At 38.6% G+C, this 21,016-nt stretch overlaps 1 protein-coding gene across 2 annotated transcripts in view; it reads left to right on the top strand.

Moving 5' to 3' along the window:
• The window catches only part of USP7 (ubiquitin specific peptidase 7), a 70,888-nt gene that overhangs the window by 33,349 nt on the left and 16,523 nt on the right, over positions 1-21,016 (top strand). For both annotated transcript variants that reach the window (XM_053957277.1, XM_053957276.1), the window contains 13 exons: positions 2,975-3,173; positions 4,566-4,704; positions 5,401-5,489; positions 6,205-6,313; positions 12,035-12,165; positions 14,600-14,654; positions 15,193-15,273; positions 15,368-15,458; positions 16,235-16,317; positions 17,258-17,367; positions 18,213-18,369; positions 19,245-19,389; positions 19,973-20,103. In XM_053957277.1, the coding sequence (XP_053813252.1) occupies positions 2,975-3,173; positions 4,566-4,704; positions 5,401-5,489; positions 6,205-6,313; positions 12,035-12,165; positions 14,600-14,654; positions 15,193-15,273; positions 15,368-15,458; positions 16,235-16,317; positions 17,258-17,367; positions 18,213-18,369; positions 19,245-19,389; positions 19,973-20,103 (1,520 nt within the window). The remainder of the gene's footprint in view (positions 1-2,974; positions 3,174-4,565; positions 4,705-5,400; positions 5,490-6,204; positions 6,314-12,034; positions 12,166-14,599; positions 14,655-15,192; positions 15,274-15,367; positions 15,459-16,234; positions 16,318-17,257; positions 17,368-18,212; positions 18,370-19,244; positions 19,390-19,972; positions 20,104-21,016) is intronic.

Below are 21,016 nucleotides of genomic sequence, written 5' to 3'. Positions count from 1 at the left end.
GTTCAAACAGAAGGTCCCTAGCTGAACATAAAATCGTAGCTTTGCCATTACCTCCTGAAGTCTCATTTTTGTGAAGAATTGCAGAGGCAAGAAGGCTTTCAGAAGCATCGGTCTTAGCCATATGCTGGTATTGCATGCTGTATTTGGATCATTATTAAAATATTCATAGAATATTCAGCCAGTTTTTCCATTAATAATTCAAGTTCAGAATATTTTAATAACTCCAGTGCACTTTCAAGGTAGCAACACTTAGTAAGAGAATAAAGAAAACTGTTTTTCCCAAAGGTATCAACATTTAAATATGTGTTTCAGCCTTAAAATGGATCCTATTCAGTATTTGGATCTCTGATTTGAAGGATCTTTCTTCTGTGAAGATGCTGAATGTGACATTCATCACATCAATGAAAAAATGTTTTCCACATAGCAAAGACAGTCCATTGCATGTAATTTCTCCAAGTATTGTCAGCTGGATCAGTCCTTTTAACCTTGTGTTCAATTTGTAGTTCTGGGATTTATAAAAGTCTCACTTGCCAGTCACTACTAAATTATCCTGCTGCCAGTTGCAGTCTTTAACTGGCATCTGGAGGACATGTTCATCATGGCAAAAAAAGGCTTTATTTATTGATGTACTCAAAATAATTTTCACGTTTGCTATGTAAACTTCTTTTTCTAATAAAATTCGTCCTTTAATCCATTATACTTCCTAGGAAAAAATAGGCTTACTGGAAGGAAAGGAAGATTGTTATTTTTAAAGAAACTTCTATTTTAGGGTTGACCTATGTTACAAGACTACATTTTTATGGAGCAGTTACTAGTGCTTGCTCAAATATTTTACAGAGAAGAGTTCCCATTCCCTGGTGAGCTCTCATGCACAGGCTTTCCTGAAAAGAAATCAAGAAATACAGGCAAACTTTCTCCAAAGCATCTGCAGATGCTGTGTGGGCTGCATTTTTTAGCTGACACTGTAGCAGCACTGCTGCATCCTTGTGCTGAAGTGCTTTGAAAGCTGCATCAAAGGAGGCAGAAAGCAAACTTGGCTCATTTTTTGGAAGCTCAAACTGAGCCCAGAAGCACAGCTATCATGATTGTGAGTAGGGAGGTGGCCTCAAGTTGGTTTGAGATACACGTGTGATACAAGGCTGATTTTAAATTGTTAAGTGTGTTACAGATTTGTTTTATCCTGGCTGCAAATCAAGTTAGAGCTCCTCTGTCTGCAGCCTGTCAGGTTCTTGGGTGTAGAAGATCATCTCTTCACTCTGTCAACGGGCAGTGAGTAGTGAAACTGGGAAGAGAGCATTTTTAAAGTAGGTGACAGACTGCTAGTTAGCTGCACTTCCAGGCAAGGAAAAAGGAGAAAGTAATCCTTTGAACTCTTGTGTTACTGAGGAAGCTGACAGCACAGGGCAACACGAAGGTCTTTGCAGGAGTGGAGGGGACAGGAAGCAGATTTGGGCTGTAGTACCGTCAAGAGATAATTGGAATGCTTAGGGCTGTCACACCATATACAAAAAAATATTCTGTGTTGCCGTTCAGGAGTAGGACAACTGCTTGAAAACTGATTCACAAGAGAGAAGAATGAAATCTGTCATAGCTCTCTGGCAGTTGTGGCTAAAACTTGGTAATTTTCTGTATGAAATGTATAATTTTTACCCTGTTGCATGTTGTAATCAAGTGTTCCATTTTTTAAGTAAGGTAGCAATCAGGACTCACCTGTATTTTGGAAAAATGATTCAGTGCTGTGTCTGGTGCTCTGCCAAGCTGAGTAAATGACTGCTGTCTGTGTATGGCAGGAACACATTTGTTGTACCGTGTGCCTTGTCACAGTTCACACTCTGACTTCTGGCTCAGTGGTGTTGTCCTTCAGTGCTCTTTGATTTGGGGTGTCACTGCACGTGTGACACACCTTCAGTTGTGCATCCCCCGTGGGTGCAGTGAGAGCAGCAGGGTGACCGTGGGTGCTGCCTGCTGCCCTGTGTGCTAGTCCAACCTCCTTAGAGCCAGGAGGATTCCACGTTACACCGGTGTCAGACTGGAACCATGGAGTGGGAGTGTCGTGTGCATCCCGGGGAGTGTCTTGTGCACCCCTGGCCTGTCGAGTTGTTGGGATAAGTTGCAGGCTTTCTCTCCCTGAGTGCAATATGAGGCGTGTCACAGTAAAGAGAGCCTGGCCTTGCGCCTTGCTGAAGCGGTCGCAGTCTCCAGCACCCTGTTATAGCTGTGTACTGCAGAAGCAGAACAGATTGTGGTAGGTGAAGAACTGGGTATGTGGGAAGAAGGCAAAATTACTTCAATTGTGTGTGTCAAAATAAGCTCTTTGAAAAAAAATATTCTCATTTAATTGAGTCCTAGACCACTAAAAATCTCTGAAGTCTTTGCGCAGCACAAAACAGGATCCTACTCTTGAGCTGATTTTCAGCAAACTTAATACAATTTTACAAAAATCCAACAACCAACCTATGGCATTCATCTGTTTTAAAATATACTATTGCAAGCCAAAACCAACTAAGTGGTGACATGACATCAACAGGGCATTTGAACAGATTGTGAAATTCCATTTTGCATATGGGTTCACATAGGGAAGTGACTTAAACTGGGCTGTGGAGATGCTACACAACAAGAAGAGTTAGAGTGGGCTGTGATTTAGTTGTATAGCATTTGATGTGTCTGTCTTACTGCACCTGCTGCTTTAGAAGAAGCTGGAGCGGTAACAAATCCTAAAGAAGCATTTAAGGAAATGATGTACAAAAGGAATGTGTCTTGCAGTGCCTTGTTTGCCTGAATGGAGTTGTGGTGTTTTTCAAAATGAAAAAATTGAGACGTCAGTAATTAAGTAGTTCACTGTCCCTCTGGGATGGGAATGTTTTTGTTGCTTCCAGTATTCCACTACATGAAATAATGCTCATGTTACATGATGTTGGTAATTTTGGAGTGAAGAATGTGAGGTGTTTCAAGCAGTGGTATGTGTGTGTTACAGATACAAGTTGGCGATCAGAAGCAACATTTCAGTTTACAGTGGAACGCTTCAACAGGTTGAGTGAGTCAGTGCTCAGCCCTCCCTGCTTCGTTCGGAATTTGCCATGGAAGATCATGGTAATGCCACGACTCTACCCGGACAGACCACACCAAAAAAGCGTAGGATTCTTCCTTCAGTGCAATGCTGAATCTGATTCCACGTAAGACCCTTTTAATTATTGTACAAGTCCTCACTTGTTACTGGTTAATCTGTTGCAAGAAGTACAAACATCTATAAAAAAATCCCTCACTTTCTGCAAGAGGAAAGAATTCTTGCAGGGTTTGAGTGCCCTTTACCCCCCCACCTTTCTAAATCTCAAAGCATAAGAATAATCCCCTCTTTAGGATGAGCTAAAATCAACTTGTGTGACTAGAAGTTTGTGGTAGAATTTAGATACATGCTTGCTGCAGGAGAAGCCCTTAACTGACAGTTTTCTTGGCATGGAAAACGTTCTGGGTTTATTTCAAATGAAAATGGAGCTTCTCTAACCATGCCAAGCTATAAATGCTGCCCTGTGAAGCGTGTGAACAGGTAACTGCTACCAGTGCAGGGAGAGCAGGGCATGAGTCCTCTCCTTAAGTGGAGTTCATCACTCATCCAGAAGGATCTGAACACGTGTGTGTTCTTGGCATCCTGCATGCAAATCAACGTTGACTACCTTTGACCACTTTTGTAAGTAAAAGAAAAATTTTAAAATATAACTACAGATTTCTGGGGCATTCCTGTAGCTTATCTAGGAAGAGTGCAGACCTCTCAGGTGTCCTTTCCAATAGGGTAACTCCATTCTGGCACTGAATCTCACAAAACTTGTTGTTTACTCTGGATAATAAATTGCCCTTCTTCATTGTTTTTAGAATTTAGAGGTGAGTGCTCAGGGCAGAATGTAAAGGAAAGGTTGTAAGTGTATTAACAGGTCACAGGACATGTGATTCACCTCCAAGCATATACAGAAAAAGGGTGATCTTCAGAAGTACCAACCAAGGTGCAGCTGGTGGAGCTGAGCAAGCAGTGCCACTGCATGAGGCAGTGACAGGACCTTGTCCGAGCTGTGTCCGGACTGATTGCCTTGCACAAGTAGGGCGGTTTTGAACACCAGTGGTCGTGAAGAAGTGCTGCTGAGACAATTAGTGCTGGGGAGTTTATCTTGTGGAAGGGAGAGTAGAAGCTCCTCATCCTTTGCTTACCAAAGGCTGAGACCTCCTACCCTGTAGACACCAAGAGCACTTGGAGCTGGCCTGTCCATGTGCAGTGAGGCAGATCACAGCTAACTCACCTGGGGGAGCCGTCAGCTTCTTAAACCAACCTGCAAGTCACCGACACACTTTCTTGTCAACACTGTGGCCATAAGAAAATCTCTGTTCCAGGTTCATAATGTGGCTTCAGAAAGCCCCAGAGGTTCATGCCCTCAATAACAATTAACATCTAATAAGGAAAGAAAGTCGGATATGTGAAAGTAATGTACCAAAAATTCCTAACAAAAAAAATTATGTAACGACTATATATAAAAAGCTTGGTTTCGAAAGAGTTTCAAGTGTTTCTTCTGTATTTGTAGGTCATGGTCCTGTCATGCACAAGCAGTTCTCAAGATAATAAACTACAAGGATGATGAAAAATCATTCAGCCGTCGTATTAGTCACTTGTTCTTTCATAAGGAGAACGACTGGGGCTTTTCTAACTTCATGGCCTGGAGTGTAAGTAATTGGACATGTATTAATCTATTACTAGGTAGGAGCAGTTTTATACCTGCATACTGAGATGCTGATGGCAAAGGGGTTTTTTCCTCAAGCTGTTATTTTTTTCTATCTTTGTTGTAGATTTCTTTTCAATTTCTTACTCTATTAATTTGATTTTTGCAGAGTGCTTTTACTTATGTTGTAATTTAAATATTCCCTCATTATTATTTTCTGCCTGAGTGCTTGTGTTTTGTTATCAATAAGTGATAGTCACTGACATTCTGAAGCAACATAAATTTGCTTGCATTTCAGCATGTTCTTTGTGTATATGTACATGTATATTTAATGCCCTAATAATACTACTAAGGTTTCTCTTGAATTGTGGGAGCTTTTTAAGCATTTGCAAAGGTTTTGGAATATTGTCCAGAAGAAGCAGAACATTTGATTACCAACTCTTACATCACTGAAAACTGAAAAACTATTGTAAAATCTTATAAGGCAGGAACAAGTTTCCTGCATTGAGACACTAAAAAAGAATTAAAATCTAGTAAGCTGAAAAACAACTGCTTTGGTGTTCTTCAGTTTTTCTTCTTCAGTTTCTTATTACTGATAGCTCAGGCTTGGAAATTAGATAGAGATGTCTAAGTGGATGCTTCACTGCAGTCATGTTGCATGTTCCACTTCTCATGTTCCTGTGTCATTCGTGTCTTACAGGAAGTTACTGATCCTGAAAAAGGCTTTATAGAAGAAGACAAAGTTACTTTTGAAGTCTATGTTCAAGCAGATGCTCCACACGGAGTAGCGTAAGTATCTGATTAAAAATAAAGCAATATTAAAAATTCTTAATTCTAGCATTATTATGTTGCTTGTGATCATTCAAGTATTCTGTGTTATTGCCATTTGTAGCTCACATCAGGCATTCTCACTCTGTCACCTACTAGTTGAAGAATTCTCACATGGCAATATTTTCATAGTCACATAGAGATTTTGTATAGCTTAAATTTCTGTTTGCATCAGTCAGCGAAATGCTGTGGAGCCTCAGCTTCTGTGTGAGCTGGTTTGTGATTGAACACCTCTGCAGTTCTGGCCTGAGCATTTGTGGTGTGGGAGCTGATGGGGTTTCAGGTGCAGCCAAGTGGCTCTGCTGTCTGACTTGCCTTGGTTTACAGTTGTTGTCAAACTGCTTCATCTCCATTGTTCTCCTTCATGGCACTTGTAAACAGTGGGGTTGTACAGAGGTGCAGACTTGCCCTTAAAAGTACAGCTCTGAGCTCCAGGACACTCTCACAGGACATCATTTTTCTGCCATACAGAACATATTTTAAAGAAAGAAGTAATAAAATCACTAAGCATCTAATTGCAAAGACTGTTGTTACTGGCAGCAGTAGTGGAGTTTATTAGAACCTTCAGTAGCAGCGGAGAGTAGCTGATGCCTACCAGCAGCACTACCTTTGAACAAACACTCTTTATTATTGGAATACAGAACGTCCTTGTTTTTAACCATGAACTATTTTCTAGGTGGGATTCAAAGAAGCACACAGGATATGTTGGCTTAAAGAACCAGGGAGCAACTTGTTACATGAACAGTTTGTTACAGACTTTATTTTTCACAAATCAGCTACGAAAGGTAAGTAATACATGAAAGAACATGAGATTATAACATTGGTTGTTTTAATTAGCATTTATAAATGCTTCAAAACAGACGTGTGAGATCCTTTTGCCTCCTTTATCCTTTCAGAGGAGTTGTGACTTACATGGTGATGCATGTCTTACTGCAGGCAGAGTACAGGAAGGTCCCTTTTGTAGTTTGTGGAACACAAGCTTTTGTCTCTGTGGAAGCAGGCAGAGCACCTGAAGAAGACCTGAGCTTAGTGGGTGTTTCTTTGACTGTATTATATGTTAATATTTCTAGGAATTGCTGGGAGCAAGGAAAGCAGTTTAATCTTGCAGATAAAATATGGAAGCAATTTCCCTTTTCTTAAATCATTAAAATAGGGAATTATGGCTTCTCAGCCCATAAACAATGCACAAAGATACACATTTGCTCCATCTTGAAATTGCTATTATGCAGCAGAATTTTTTTGTTACTATGGCTGCCATTCTGTAGTGATGGAAAGCATTGTATTTTCAGTATTTTCAACAATAATTTTATATTTACTTTAGTAGTATTTTTTGTTTACTGTAGATGTTAATTCTTTGATGGAAAGGACTTCTTTAAATACCTTTCTAATAAATATCTCATCTAAAGCCAGGATAAAATACACTAGATAATGTATAATTTTAAAACGAAGCAGTACCCTTACTGGGATTAAAACCAGAAGGGATGACTAGATATTGGAGGTGGCTATTTAGAAGAGGGGATGTGCTTGGAGAAAAAAACAACTTGGCAGTATTCAGTGTATTGGAGTTTCCTATTGATCCTAATTCATCCTTCTGTGCATTTCTGCACTTACTGTCTGTCTCTTAGTGAAAATGAACTGTTCTAACATGGACTTTCTCTTACGTAGGCTAGTTGCAGTTCAGTTAAGCTTTCTTTTCTTTTTTTTGATGTACCTGCTTTCCGCTGTTTCTAATTTCCCACTATCTTATTTTTTATATCCCCGTGGCCTGTAAGTGTCCCAGTTGGTATTTCTTTTTTTCTCTTTGCAATGCTGTTTACTCTGAAGCGCTGCAAAAAAAAAAACAACACCTCAAACTCCAATAGAATGTAACTGAGGTCTTCCCAATGCCATGGAAAACAGATAAATACTTGATTTTATTTAAATGATGCACCTATTCCTTTTTTGCAGGAGGTATAATTTACTCATTCAGTTTATCATTTATTATAATGCATCTTTTTTTTTTGCTCAGCACTCAATGTTTGTGCATTTTACTCTTTTGGACAACTCACTTTGCTCTTGAGAGGAAAAAAGTGGTTTTGTAATAGCTCCATCTAATGCAGTTGAGTAGTTTGTTCAAGACTGTCTTGTAGTCGCTAAACCAGTATGTACCATGAAGTAGTGAAGAAAAAATTCTTTTTGTAATACAGATTGGTTTCAACTGGACTAATTTTACCAGGCATTCCCCTGCACTTCTTCCTCAGCCCCAAAATAAAAGCAACTTTTAGCATCTCTTAATATCTGGCTAGTCACCATGTGAGAAAACTTCATTTACTTCATTAACTTCATTTACTAGAGTTGGTAGCTGCAGCTTCCTTTATTCCTAAGTGTTCCAGGACATCAGCTGGAATGTTCAATTCCTTGCTCATTCCTCAGGTTTTCAGAGTCCCTCCAAACAGAACAGATGACAGTGGCAGTTTTAAACAGCTTTAGCACTTATCTGCCATTGGTACAGACCAGGAAGAATCAGTTCTTGCTTTGTCTGAAAAAAGTATTCTTTACAATTTTGTTTTCACTTTGACCAAACTTGTTCCTCTTAAACCAAAGTAAAATAAAACGTGCAGTATCCTTGGTTTGCTTTTCACTGTTTCCATAATTTCAGTGAATCCTCCTTCCTTGGAAGAAATAATGATTTCTGTTGCTGTTACTTTGAGCTTTGTTCACGGAGCAGCTGCTGTCAGGAGCAGAGCTGGGGAAGCAGTGAACAATAGCAAAGGCAGGCACGTACCCTAGGCAAATCAGGCCCTGGGGAAGCGTGGGTGAGGATTGATGGAGAGGTCCTTTCTTCTCTGCTCTGCTTCCACATAGCACATGGGAGGCTCTGGGGTGTTTGAAATGAGACCTCCCTTTTAAGCAACAAGAGGTGGCTTCAGTGGTAGGGAATAAAGAAAGGAACTTTCACGTTAGAGCATATTGTTATTTGTTGTTTGGGACTGATAAATATGTGCTTAACCACAGTCCAGTGGGCAAGGGGCAGTGGTGACTTCCCAGAGGGGTCCAGGTCTGAGCCTGGGCTCTGTCACCTGAGTTGTCCCTTCAGTGCCTCCAGCCTGTCAGTGCTTGTGCTGCATTCAGTCCATTTTGGAAGTGTTTGCTGGTTCCCTTGTACAAGTCCCTACAACTCATGAGAACATTACAGAATGTTTATATAAATACATTAAAATAGTAAATGCTGGTCCATTTCTCCCTGATCTGGCTCTTCTCAAGTTATCCAGTGTATTTTACCTAACCTTGGAATTCCATGCACAGTATTTATTTCCTTTCTTTAAGTAATTCCTGTTTTTAAGTAATATGTTCAAAGTTACCTGTAGCATTCTATTATTATAGAAATATCTAAAATTTTTCTCATATCTCTCAATATGCCTATACATGTCTCTATCCCTCTTTAGTGTTCATTTCCTGAGGGAATTTCTCAGGTGTTAAATAAGAGACCTTGCTTTTTTATGTGGATCAGAATGCCTCACTCCTTTATCATGAGGTCAAGCTTTCAGAATCTGGGAGGGTAAGGCAAAAAAATAAAGGTTTGAAGAGGGTAATATTTAAAAAGTGGTAGTGTGGAGAAACATTTAAACTTAGAGAAAGCTCCAATATTACCTAAATACAGAAACAGAACGAGGAGCCAAGAAAGGCTGTGTTAAATGTCTGCTTTGTCATAACACATGTAGAATTTCCAAAGAAATAAAACTGGTGGTTTTATTCAATGACGGCTGGAATGTAGTAATTTTAAGTAAATTGTAAATTATTATTTGAGTATTACTTGAGAGTTATAGGAAGGGAATTAATTGTCCAGATGGTATAAGAGAAAAACATTTTAAAAAATGAGAACTAAAGGCAAAGGATTTGTTTTTGATTAATTATCAAGGTATTCTGAATTCTAGTTTATGCATTTTTGAAGGAAGAGTCAATCACAAGATTGATTTTTAGCCTGCTGTAGGTTTAGCATTTTAGTATTTATTTTTTTAATATATCAGCACTGGCTATCTTTGTGTTTTTTCATGACTTGATTTTCATGCCTTGTTTCTATTTACTTAAACATAGCAAGTATCTATATATTCAGTTTTTTAAAAAAGCCTTTATAAGATGTTAAAAAAAGTTAATAGAGGCTGATGATAGAGTTTTGGAAGATCTGAGACCTGGTCATTCAACTACTTCTGTTTCTACCTTAAGCTAGTGACACCCACTCTTAAAAAGGTTCATAAACCAGGTACAGGAAGAGGTTTAAAGTTGACTCTTCAAGGTGCTGACTTGTTTTGCTGTTGATATTTTAAAGCAAGAAATAATTTTGCTTGTGAAATCAAAGGTCTAACTAATACGTAGTGATATTGGGGGTTTGCCCAGATCGATCTGGTTAGCTGGGGTTCTGCATTTGGATGATAAAAATAAAGCAGATGGAAATTGTTTACTTTATTAGCTTATTTGAATTGTTCTGAAATTGAATGTCCTGATTTTAGGAAGGAAATTTTCATAATCAGGGTGGTACAGCTTTATATTAGGGTGTATGGAGAGGTGGTGGGGTTTCCATTCCTGGAGATGCTCAGAACTTAACTGGATCTGATCCTGAGCAACTGGCCCCAGTCTGAACTTGGCAGAAACAGATCAGAACCTAGAGAGTTCTCTTCTAGACTGCATCACTAGAATCTTCTGAAGCAGTGCTTAACACATTAAAAAAGTTGAAAGTTTGAGTTTCAGCAGTTAAAACCTGTTGCTAGTGATAAAATTTAAGATGCAATTTTCTTCAATTTATAAAATTTGTAAAAGCAGTTTAAGCAAATCTCAAAATGGAGCAAAAAGAAAACTTTTTTTTGTTGTTATTAGGGTGAGGTTGGGCTATTGTTCTTGAAATTACCCTAGCAAAGACTTCTGTTGACTGTCCTTCAGAAGGAAGTTGATGATAAATTTCAGTGAATTTTTATTAATGCTTCCTTTTAATATGTGTAAGTACTACTAACGGTTTAGTATGCAACTGAGGAGAAATAAAATTTGGAAGTTACTTGTGTTTATGATTATGTTTTAGGTTATCTCTATTAACTGGTAACTTCTGAAAATTAAATTAAAAATCTTAAAGATACAGTCATGTGAATTATCATATTCGTTTACAATTGCATAATTAGCCATTGTTTTTCTCTCAGAAGGGATTTGCTTTCTAAATGAAATTGTTTCTCTTATTTCATCTTACTGTAGCTATTCTGATGATATTCTTTATTCTTTGAAGTATTTCTGTTGCTGTACTTCTGGAAAATGTAGTGGATCCTCAGAACTGGAATAGAAAACTGGCCTGTCAACATTTTAGGCACTTTTTTTTTTGTTGTTTTTCTTTCTTATTTTGTCTTTTGCCACATGCTTGTATTGTTTTTGTGCAGTGTTGCCTTAACCTGGTGCGTTGGCAGCCCTGTGTGCTGAGCTGTCCTGCAGTGCTGAGCTGAGCAGTGCCTGGCTTTGCCCAGAGTCCCCAGCTGCCTGCAGGCAGCGCTGCCCTGGCTGTGTGTGGGGAGCTGGAGTCCAGGGTGAGCCAGATGTGCTGCACACCTCAGGAGTTCTGGCTAATGCACAGACTGAGGGAGCGGCACTGAGGCCCAGTTCAGCACTTCACTCACAGAAGTGGATCATTCCCTGTTGTTTCATAGGCAAACATTCAGATGGCAATTTCTCTGGTTTTAGCAGGTTATTTTCTCATATGCTACTTAATACTGGAGTCTTTTTTACTTTCATTTGGTGCCTAATCTCCTTCCAGGGCTGTCTGTTCCTTTTTATATTTACGCTTCTCAAATGAGTATCTCCCTTTTGTTTGCTCTTCCTTTCCCCTAGATGTATTGATGTACACTTTTTAAAAAGTAAATCTCATCTCAGTGACTATTGAACTCTCCTAATCCCTGTTTGGTCTATTTGTGTAATTTCTTTGTTCCCAATCCTTCCCAGATCAGTATAATCAGTGAATTGAATTGTTAAGCTGTTTATTTGCTGGACAGCGATGACATTAAGTAGGAATGAATGAATCGGAGACTCTCAGAGCTTCCTCTGACTTCTTTCTCCATGTGGACTGTTTCTGGTTTTGTTCACTTGTTGCTCTTTATGGTTTCATGTGGTTGCTTTTTCACAAAACCAGTTATTTTCAAGTCTGTAGTATTGACTGCTATATCTGGTCTTACTGTGATGATTGCACAGACATACCAGGCATGAGAAGGTATTTGAAGGTGTTAAATGCTTTAGTGCATTTACTATTCTAGGCTGGTATAAGGGAACTATTTAGATAAAAAAAACATGAATGGAATCTGTTGTTCACATTTTTCTAACCACTGTGCTCTAAGGAGAATTGTTCCAGACAATTAATGTTTTTACACTACAGTGCAAGACTTTTTTGAAGTGTTGATTAAATTGAGTTCTATGAAGGAAGTCACTGAAGAGGAAAGAATGCATTAAACAGGATGAGCAATAAACTTTTCTGATACTAATTGAACTAAATGCTTTTTCAGGCTGTGTACATGATGCCCACAGAAGGAGATGATTCATCCAAAAGTGTTCCTTTAGCGTTGCAAAGAGTGTTTTATGAGCTGCAGCATAGTGACAAGCCAGTTGGAACTAAAAAGTTAACAAAATCATTTGGGTAAGTTTAAGAAACTTGGACTGTTCATTGGACTAAGGCTTCATAAAGCTTTTCTTTAAAAAGATTCTATTTTAATAAGGTTACTTTTAGAGAGGTGCAGAGAAGTGTTAATGTAACATGGTGTTAATTGTTAACTTTCTGTAGTCTATTGCATAGGTTTTTGTTTGTAGCCAGTACTAAAGACAGCTGATCCAAAAGTCAGATTTTTTGGGAAGAGGAATGGTACAGAAACAGAGCTGTTAAAAGCAGGGTTATCATTTACCTGAACATTGTGTGATGCATTTGACTTAAGTAAAATTCAGAACAAAATAGTCATTGAAACATTGCAGTTCATGTATTGTTAATGTCTTTAAAAAACAGAATCTGTTTTAGATTTATTGCAACAGCAGTCATTGGCATGTCCATGTTGTTGACCATTGATGGCTGCTGTAACACTTCCCTACAACATACTGAAGACACAAATTAGGACAGAAAGATTAACATTAGTATAACCTTTACACATCTTCTCTTTGCATATCTTGTAAGTGTAGAGTAGGATTTTCTGAAAATCCATTCTAAAATACTTTATTTTGTATTACTTTGTCTCACTGTATTTATAGGCTAGTCTTGTAGTAATACTGACAAGCTTTGTTTTATTTCAAAACACATTAGGAACACATCTTATTTCAAAACAAATTTTGTATCATGTTTTTCATACACTCATCCTTGTGTTCATCCTGCATCTGCTGCTACAGCCTACAATCGTGCTTTCTCCTAAAACCTTTGCAACCTTGTGTCTTTGCAACCTTGGCTCTTCCCCTTTAGGGGAATCTTAAAAGGAAATCAGTAGCCTCAGTGTTGTCTGTTTATCTGGCCATACTCTGTTCCTAGTAGCACACTGTATATTTGGTGTATCAGTGCTCCTGCTGTCCTGTTACAGGACAGGACTTGGTAATAGAGTAAATATTTCATCTTGAGTTAAGATCCCAATTGTGTCATATTCAGTAGCTTGAAGAGGTCTTTCCCAAGGGAATTCCCAGGGGAAAGCATTGCAGATGCTTAATTTTGTATCCAACAGCAGGGTTTTTAAAATGTGTTTATGCCTGCTTTTGTTCTTGGAAAAGAATTTTAGAATGTGTTTGAAGGTCTAGGTTTTCCCCTTCCTTGATCATTGAATCAGAGAGGGGTTTTTGGCCTTGTGAGCCTTAGGTGCTCGGGTATTACTAGGGTATTCCTTTTTGCTGAGTGTTGTGAATTTCTAGGTTTGACTTTTTTAAGTAGAAAATGATGCTATGTCTGAAGGAGCCCTTCTTTATCCTCATTTTAGTGTGTGACCTTTTTCTTTGGTTTGTCCTATGAGCTGGTTAGTGTTTAAAGCCTAGAGAGTCAGGGCATTATTTTCTATCTTAATTATCTGACAGGTCACTTGATTCAGCTTGTTTAAATGTGGACCCCACACAGGTGTTGGCACACTTTGGAGATTAGTTTGGTGCCGTGTGACAGTGGGGGTGAGTCACTGAGAAGAGAGTGGGAGGGAAGATAAAGTCAGCACTGCTCCTGATCCCCCTGCTGCTGGTTCCAGGGCCAGGGTGGAACATCACACTGAAGCTGGAGCCTATAGTCAACGGAGTTTATACAATTGGGAGTGGTGACTGCTGCAAAAAAGTTGTCAGAGACTTAGAACTTAAAAAGCTTTCTTGAGTTGAAGTTGCAGTTCTCACCAGTGTATTTAATGCTGGAACTAGAAACACTTAATGCTTCTTGCTTTATTGAAGGCAGGAGTGCTGAACACCCTTGTTGCAGTGTGCCAAGCTGGCTATGAGGCATTTAGATCCTGCTGCCCTCACCCCTGCTTTCACACCGTGTGTTTGCACAGTTCAGAAAGCTGAATACCTCCTTGGAGTTGTTGCATGCCCAGGATTAACTGTTTAGATGAGCACAAAGGAGCCAGTCTTTCCTATAAATCCATTTGCTTCCTTTCCTGTGCTGAAATAATCCCTGAACACCACTTGACTGCACCTGAAGGGCTCTCAGAAGAGAGGCAGCTGGAAACCTGCTGTGGAAACTGATGGCATTGAATTGCTCCCAAGCCTTTATTTAAGAGTTTTTTTGTCATGAACTAAGACTGTGTTGTAGGCTGGAAGAGCAACAGCCTGGCTGTGGCCTCCTCAGCTGGCTCTGGGTGCCTTTGCTGTCCTTGCCCCAGTCCCACACAGGAGAAGTGGGGTGGGCACAGAGAACAGATGCCAAAATCTCTCACAAGTTCACTGCCCCTTCTTCCTACACAGCTAGAGAACCTGTGCATCAGCCAGTCTTAAATCTCAGTCTGTACAGCTTGTTGTGTATTACATTCTTGATCTGCAAAGAAATCAAAAAATGTCTTCTGAGCTGTTTGTTTTTTTGTTTTTTTTTTTTTTTTCTAATTAGTAATTTTTTATTTCTTTGCCTTACAAAGGTGGGAAACTTTAGACAGCTTCATGCAACATGATGTCCAGGAATTATGTCGAGTGGTATGTTTATACTATTTCTTGCTGGTCTGTGATGTATAAATTTCTCTTTATATTCTGTGTATATATATATATGTATATATATAAAATATAGTTTAGGAACTATCAGAGTAATAGTGGCCATGATTAATTTAAATTAAGTCTCAAAGGCAGAGTTTTTGTCTTGGTTTCTCTTTAAGAATGGGATTGCTTGTGGCCTTTTGTGGGTTAGGAATTTGTAAAGAATAGGGAAGCTTGAAAGTTGCTGGAACACGTGCTAGTGGTACTTTTATAGCCATGGAGAGAAATGCAGTTTTGAAGATGAAATGCATTGTTACATCTGTGGGAGTTTCCAGACTCAATGAAGTAGCTGGAGTAGCCCTCAGTTTAGGGGAAAGAGGAGGATTTAAAGGACTAGAAAGGAGCTGGCAGTACAAATAGACTAACATTTCATTTTTGTCCAAGTGACTTAGCATCTAACCAGTTAAGTAGTCATGCGTGTGTGATGAATAAATTTAAAAACTACAAGTTTATCTTGTGTAAAAACTGATTTTTCTTTCAGCTACTTGATAATGTGGAAAATAAAATGAAAGGCACATGTGTAGAAGGCACTATCCCTAAGTTGTTCAGAGGGAAGATGGTGGTATGTATTTTATACTTTTCTCAAAAATAATTTAAATTAGCTCTCGTTACTTTTATAAAATTGAACTTCTGTGTTGTTTTGGCTTTGTTTCCAGTCTTATATCCAATGCAAGCACGTAGACTACCGATCTGAACGAATAGAAGATTATTATGACATCCAGCTAAGTATAAAGGGAAAGAAAAATAGTAAGTGCTACATTGTGATATGCACCCATCCTGTACTTCAGTATGTTGGACAACTTTAGTGCCTGTTGTTTCCAAATGGGTTTGTTGGTGCAGAGTGATTGGAAATATGTGCTTTAGGACACCTTATTGAAAACATTTTCAATGCAGAGAATGTTTCTGCCTGCATTACATTTTTTTTTTCCTTATTCCATTCCCTTTACCTGCTCCTTCCTCCCTAATTCTCTCACTGGTATCTTTTCATAAAACTCTAAGAACTTTAGGAGTTTTCTGGTGTCATAAAACTGTGCCATGGTGATCACAGTGGTATTGGCACAGTAGTTATAATTTATATATAAAGATAAACTCAGATGAAATAGATTCTTTTTTAGACCTAGCCATAGTAATAAGAAAAAAAAAAGAATGAACTACTCAGAACAGCAGAACAGTGGTCCCTTGTCATCTCTTTACTGAGCACCTGGGGTATGAGGCACGGAAAGGATGTGTAAGAGTCCAGCAAACAGCAGCATCTGGCTCGATGTTTAACAGTTGTGAAATGAGGAGTTGTGGCAGACAGCTGTAACTGTGTGATTTTAAAATCTACTGGTATTCTTAGATATGCCTCTGCAATATGGTGTGTTTCTTGATAGTCTTAAACAATATAAAAATATGCTTAAAGTAAGGACAGAAATGTTCAAACACAAACTCCTCTGTCCTGTTAGTTCATTTGATTAATTTATTGCAGGCTAGAGTAAACTTATATCTTCTTCTGTACAATTCCCCAATCTTTTTTCATTCAGTTTTTGAGTCCTTCATTGACTACGTTGCAGTGGAGCAGTTGGATGGTGATAACAAGTATGATGCAGGAGAACATGGCTTGCAGGTATTATTTTTTAACCTGGTTTTAAATCTTATTTATCTTTGATAAAATAACAATGTTCAAAAGCCATTCTGGATTTTTATCAAATGATTTTGATGATGTTTCTTCTTAGACAAACCTTTTATATAGCAACTCTTATTTGGTGTTAGTTTTCTTAAAACAGAGCTCAGATTTTACAGCAATTTAATGTGTAGTGACTTTTATAGGTTCAAGTCTTCCAATTGTTAGAATGGTTTGCTTTCACCGATCTCAAGACAGAGAAGTTGTTCCTCTATGAGTAGTCTGTTTTTCCATGTGCCAAGTAAAAAAGCAGCATAGCTCTAAAAGTAACTTTGGACAGCTTATGTTTGTACTCCCAGCAAGAACACCAAGTGAACCCATGGAAATCAAACATTTATGTGTGTGCACATGTTTCTGAGCTCTTCAGTTGCACTTTGCTGCACCCGCTGGAGTAAGCTGAAGTCCTTTATAAATAATGTTTTACTAAAGCTTGTTTCTGCAGCTTTGACATACCAGGTTTTGTCAGTAATGTTCTAAATATTCTGTAGCTGTTCTTAGGAAGGTATAGCACAGTAGCCAAATCCATGCTGGCAGGATGCAATGAACATGAAATTCTTAATTGATCAAAAATGAGCTTTTGCCTCCATATTCTCCCAATTTTATTTATGCAGGTAACTTGCTTTTAATGCAGTGAGGTGTCTACATATCCTTGTATGAGTGGCCTAAATTTAATTTAATTGAGTTTTTGTGTTACTGGTGTAGCTCATGAGAGGTTGGTGCAGCATTAGGATACTCAAATTGCACCCAAATTTTGAACCATTCTGGTGCACATTGTGTTGTCAAATCTATAAAAGTCCATGTGAAGAGTGTCTACAACAAACAAGTAATATGAGTTGCTAAAAATCCTGCAATTTCAACCCTCTATTTCCTTTAAAATGTCTAGGAGGCAGAGAAAGGTGTGAAGTTCCTAACACTGCCACCAGTATTACACCTACAGCTCATGAGGTTTATGTATGACCCTCAGACTGACCAAAACATCAAGATAAATGATAGGTAAGTGGGTTGGTTTGGTGTGTGGGTTGGGTTTTTTTTGTAGAATTTAGACCTGTGAATGTATTTTAGCAAAAAATAGCTTTCCAAAATCCTGGTTTTGACTAAGCTGTGAGAGGCAGGCATGAACAGTCACACACAGTGGAGGTCCCCTAAAGGTGCACTGGTTGAATGTTGAAATTCAGAATGATAAATTGAATGTTTGGTAATCCATAGTGATTGTTTTGACCATGAACAGGTGCCTGCATCTTTTAATGGCTTGTGTAGCATTCTTTGTGCAGTGTGTGGCTAGGCTGCCACCAGAGTACAGGATGAGTAAGGAGTTACCTGCTTGCCCTCCATCTGTTTCCATGGATGGAGGGAGAGCCATTTGCCCACTCACTGTAAGTAGAGGCTGATAATTTCTCGAGGAGATACGTGGTTGGTTGTAAACGAAATGTTTATTGCAATTATCTCATTCTCACCAAGGTGAGATATTTCAGAGTAATGTTCCAGTCCAGTGGTACCCGTCCTAGAGAAGCTGCATTTGTCTGCTAGAAAATAACAGATTTTAAAGCTTTTGCCTTGATTCAGTGAATCCAAACCAGCCCTAATGCAGTTGAAGTGCTCTTGCCCTTGTTACTGAGGGCATGCTTTCCTGAGCTGCTTGAAAAGTTTATTCCATATTTAAGCAGTATAAAGTCTGCCACTGTGTGCAGCATGTCCTGGATAGAAGTGGCATTGTAACAGTAACATGTTCAATTTTTATCCTTTGCTTTAGGAGTACACATAATGTTCTATAATAGTGCCTAATAATGCGTGTTCGTCTTAACTACAAGTAAAATTGTCTTCATTCTTTTCAAAACTAGGTTTGAATTTCCTGAACAGTTGCCATTAGATGAATTTTTGCAAAAAACAGATCCTAAAGATCCTGCAAATTACATTCTCCATGCAGTTCTAGTACACAGTGGAGATAACCATGGTGGACATTATGTTGTTTACTTAAATCCAAAGGGCGATGGCAAAGTGAGTATTGAAAAGCATCTAAAAGTATTTGTGTGATGTAAATGCATACTTGCAGTTTTTATAATGGGCAAATCTTCAGAATTTTCTTCCCCTAAAAGAAGAGTGCATGCACACTTGGCTTTTAACAAAAGACTTTTTAACTGAGGAAATCCCTTCACTTGTGTGTATATGTGTTGAAGTTCTGCAGTCAGATTTTATCCAGCATTTTTTTCAGGCTGACTTTGCTGAAGCAAATATGAGTATTTCCAATGTTTTTGTGACTCAGAAGTTCAGCATGTTTGTGTATGTCCCACTGTTCCAGGTTTAGGTGACTTGATTGGATTGGACATTTATAGGTCAGGTGCCTCTTCCCTTGAGTTGACTGGTTTTGTGTGTACATGATTGTTCACAGTAAGAGTAGAAGTCAGATTTTACGGTGAATTTGTTGCTGTTTGTAATTTATTCTTAATTGACTTTATTGGTTTAATTTAAAATTCGATGTATATTGCTCTGAGTGTATAAAGAATTACTAGATGTCTTGTGCATCACTGCTTTTTATTTCATTTTACAACAGATAAAGTCAATTTTCTGTTTCCTACAGAAATACTAGATATTTGAAGTCTTAAGAGAAGCTTATTGGCGTAATTATTGTGCTTGTGGTAATCACTGTAAAATGTTCACTGAAGGTTTGGTATTTATGGACTTCCTTATGCTGAGCACAAGTAGCAGGTAGCACAAATTATACTGAACTAGATTTCCTTTTAAAAGTCATGCCGCTTGAAGATAATTTTAGTTACTTCAAAGAGCTGAAAGACATGCCAGAAATAGGATTAATTTATCATTCAGGAACATGTTTTTACGTGTAAAATCACCTTTCTGTAAAACTCCCTCCCTAGTGGTGTAAGTTCGATGACGACGTTGTGTCGAGGTGCACGAAGGAGGAGGCGATCGAGCACAACTACGGGGGGCACGACGACGACCTGTCCGTGCGGCACTGCACCAACGCCTACATGCTGGTGTACATCAGGGAGTCCAAGCTCAGTACGTGTCCTCTCTGTGCTCAAAGGGCACTGACAGGCAGGCACGCAGGGCTGCCTTACCTCTCAATTGTTGGCTGTGTTCCTGCACAACAGGACTGCCTTATTTACAGTCGGAACGTAGAGATCCCGTGGGATCTACCAGCTGTTCTCTCACTTTTGGAGAGTATGTGCTGCTCTGGGTCATCTTTTAGCTCAGTAAGGCACCTGCAAAGTGCTTCAACCTTGGCTGGTTTATAGGATGGAAAACTTAGTGAACTGACTTGGGTACTGGAATTAAATTAAATTGATTGTAAATGTGTAGATATATATATATGCTTTAAAAAAGGAGTATTGGCAAATATTTTTTTTAATTCTGAACTGAATATTTAATTCAAAAGTCTATGATACATATTTCATGGGAGTAGTGCATTTGGCTTGTTGTAGAAGTGCTTCTTTTGCCAAAGCATGATGATATCAAACCATGTTTTCAAGTGAAAGATGAAGAAAGCTTTTTTTTACTTCAAATCAGAAGGAAGTCAAGCGTGTATGAAAAAGAACTTGTTTGATGTAGATCTTGAAATAACATCATAAAATCTGCTTTATAGGTGAAGTTTTGCAGCCTGTCACCGACCATGATATTCCTCAACAACTTGTAGAAAGGCTACAAGAAGAGAAAAGGATAGAAGCTCAGAAGAGGAAGGAGAGGCAGGAAGCTCACCTCTATATGCAAGTGCAGGTCAGCTTTTGAAACAGATCAAGTCACAACTACTTTACCATGAAAATTTAGAGTATTGAACCACCTTGGAGGCAAACTTTGATTTTCCTATTTTTTAAAAATTTTTCTTCTGAAGTAGCTTTTGAAGAGAAATTATAATTTTAGTGCTTTTAAGTGTATTTACATATGCAATGAATCATAATAAAACACACAGTACTGTATGTTATAAACATTTCTATTTTCTTTAGAATTTATTGTGCTTGTGAATAAAAATAGTAAGTTCAGGTGAAAGGGAAAAGGACCAGGTTATTTCAAATGGCTGCCCTGCCACTGCACTTTTAGCTCCTTCAGGAATTATTTTCTAAAATTAGAATGTATCTAGCCATAGGCTGCAGGTCTGGACTATTGCCAAACAGAGCTCATCAAGTAGAAGCAGAAGGAGAGAGTGCTTATATTTGCAATTATCTTTTTGGAAAAGCCAGATGGACTAGATTGTTATGAATTGCCTTAAGGAACCCTGTTTATGGCTCTTTCCAGAGCCCATCTGGCACAGGGAGATAGAACCCATTTTCCATGTTCCTCCATGTTTCCTTGCCTGTTCTCTCTGGTGTTGATAAGCAGAGATACTGGTGAAGTCCAGCTTGTTCTGCCCTGCGTTTGCAGAGTTTGCAGTGGGACACTGGCAGCATTGCACTATTTGTGCTTCTGTTAACAAAGAGTGCAGGGGAGCTGTGGGAAATACAGGGAATGGGTTCAGTGGCCTCCTTGCATTGCACCAGTCACAGAATTATGTAGCCTTTTTATTTTTTTCAAGTCCCAGGATTCTCAGGGCACGTTCCAAGACTTGGGATCTAAGCACAACTGGTTTTTAATTGCTCGGGATTTGTAAGAATTAATGTATTTTAATTACTTGCACTGATAAGATTATCAATCA

This window comes from Vidua chalybeata, chromosome 16 (genome assembly GCF_026979565.1).
Source record: "Vidua chalybeata isolate OUT-0048 chromosome 16, bVidCha1 merged haplotype, whole genome shotgun sequence".
Classification (NCBI taxonomy): Eukaryota; Metazoa; Chordata; class Aves; order Passeriformes; family Viduidae; genus Vidua; species Vidua chalybeata.
Note: the sequence above shows the minus strand (reverse complement) of the source record. Positions and strands in the feature narration are given on the sequence as shown.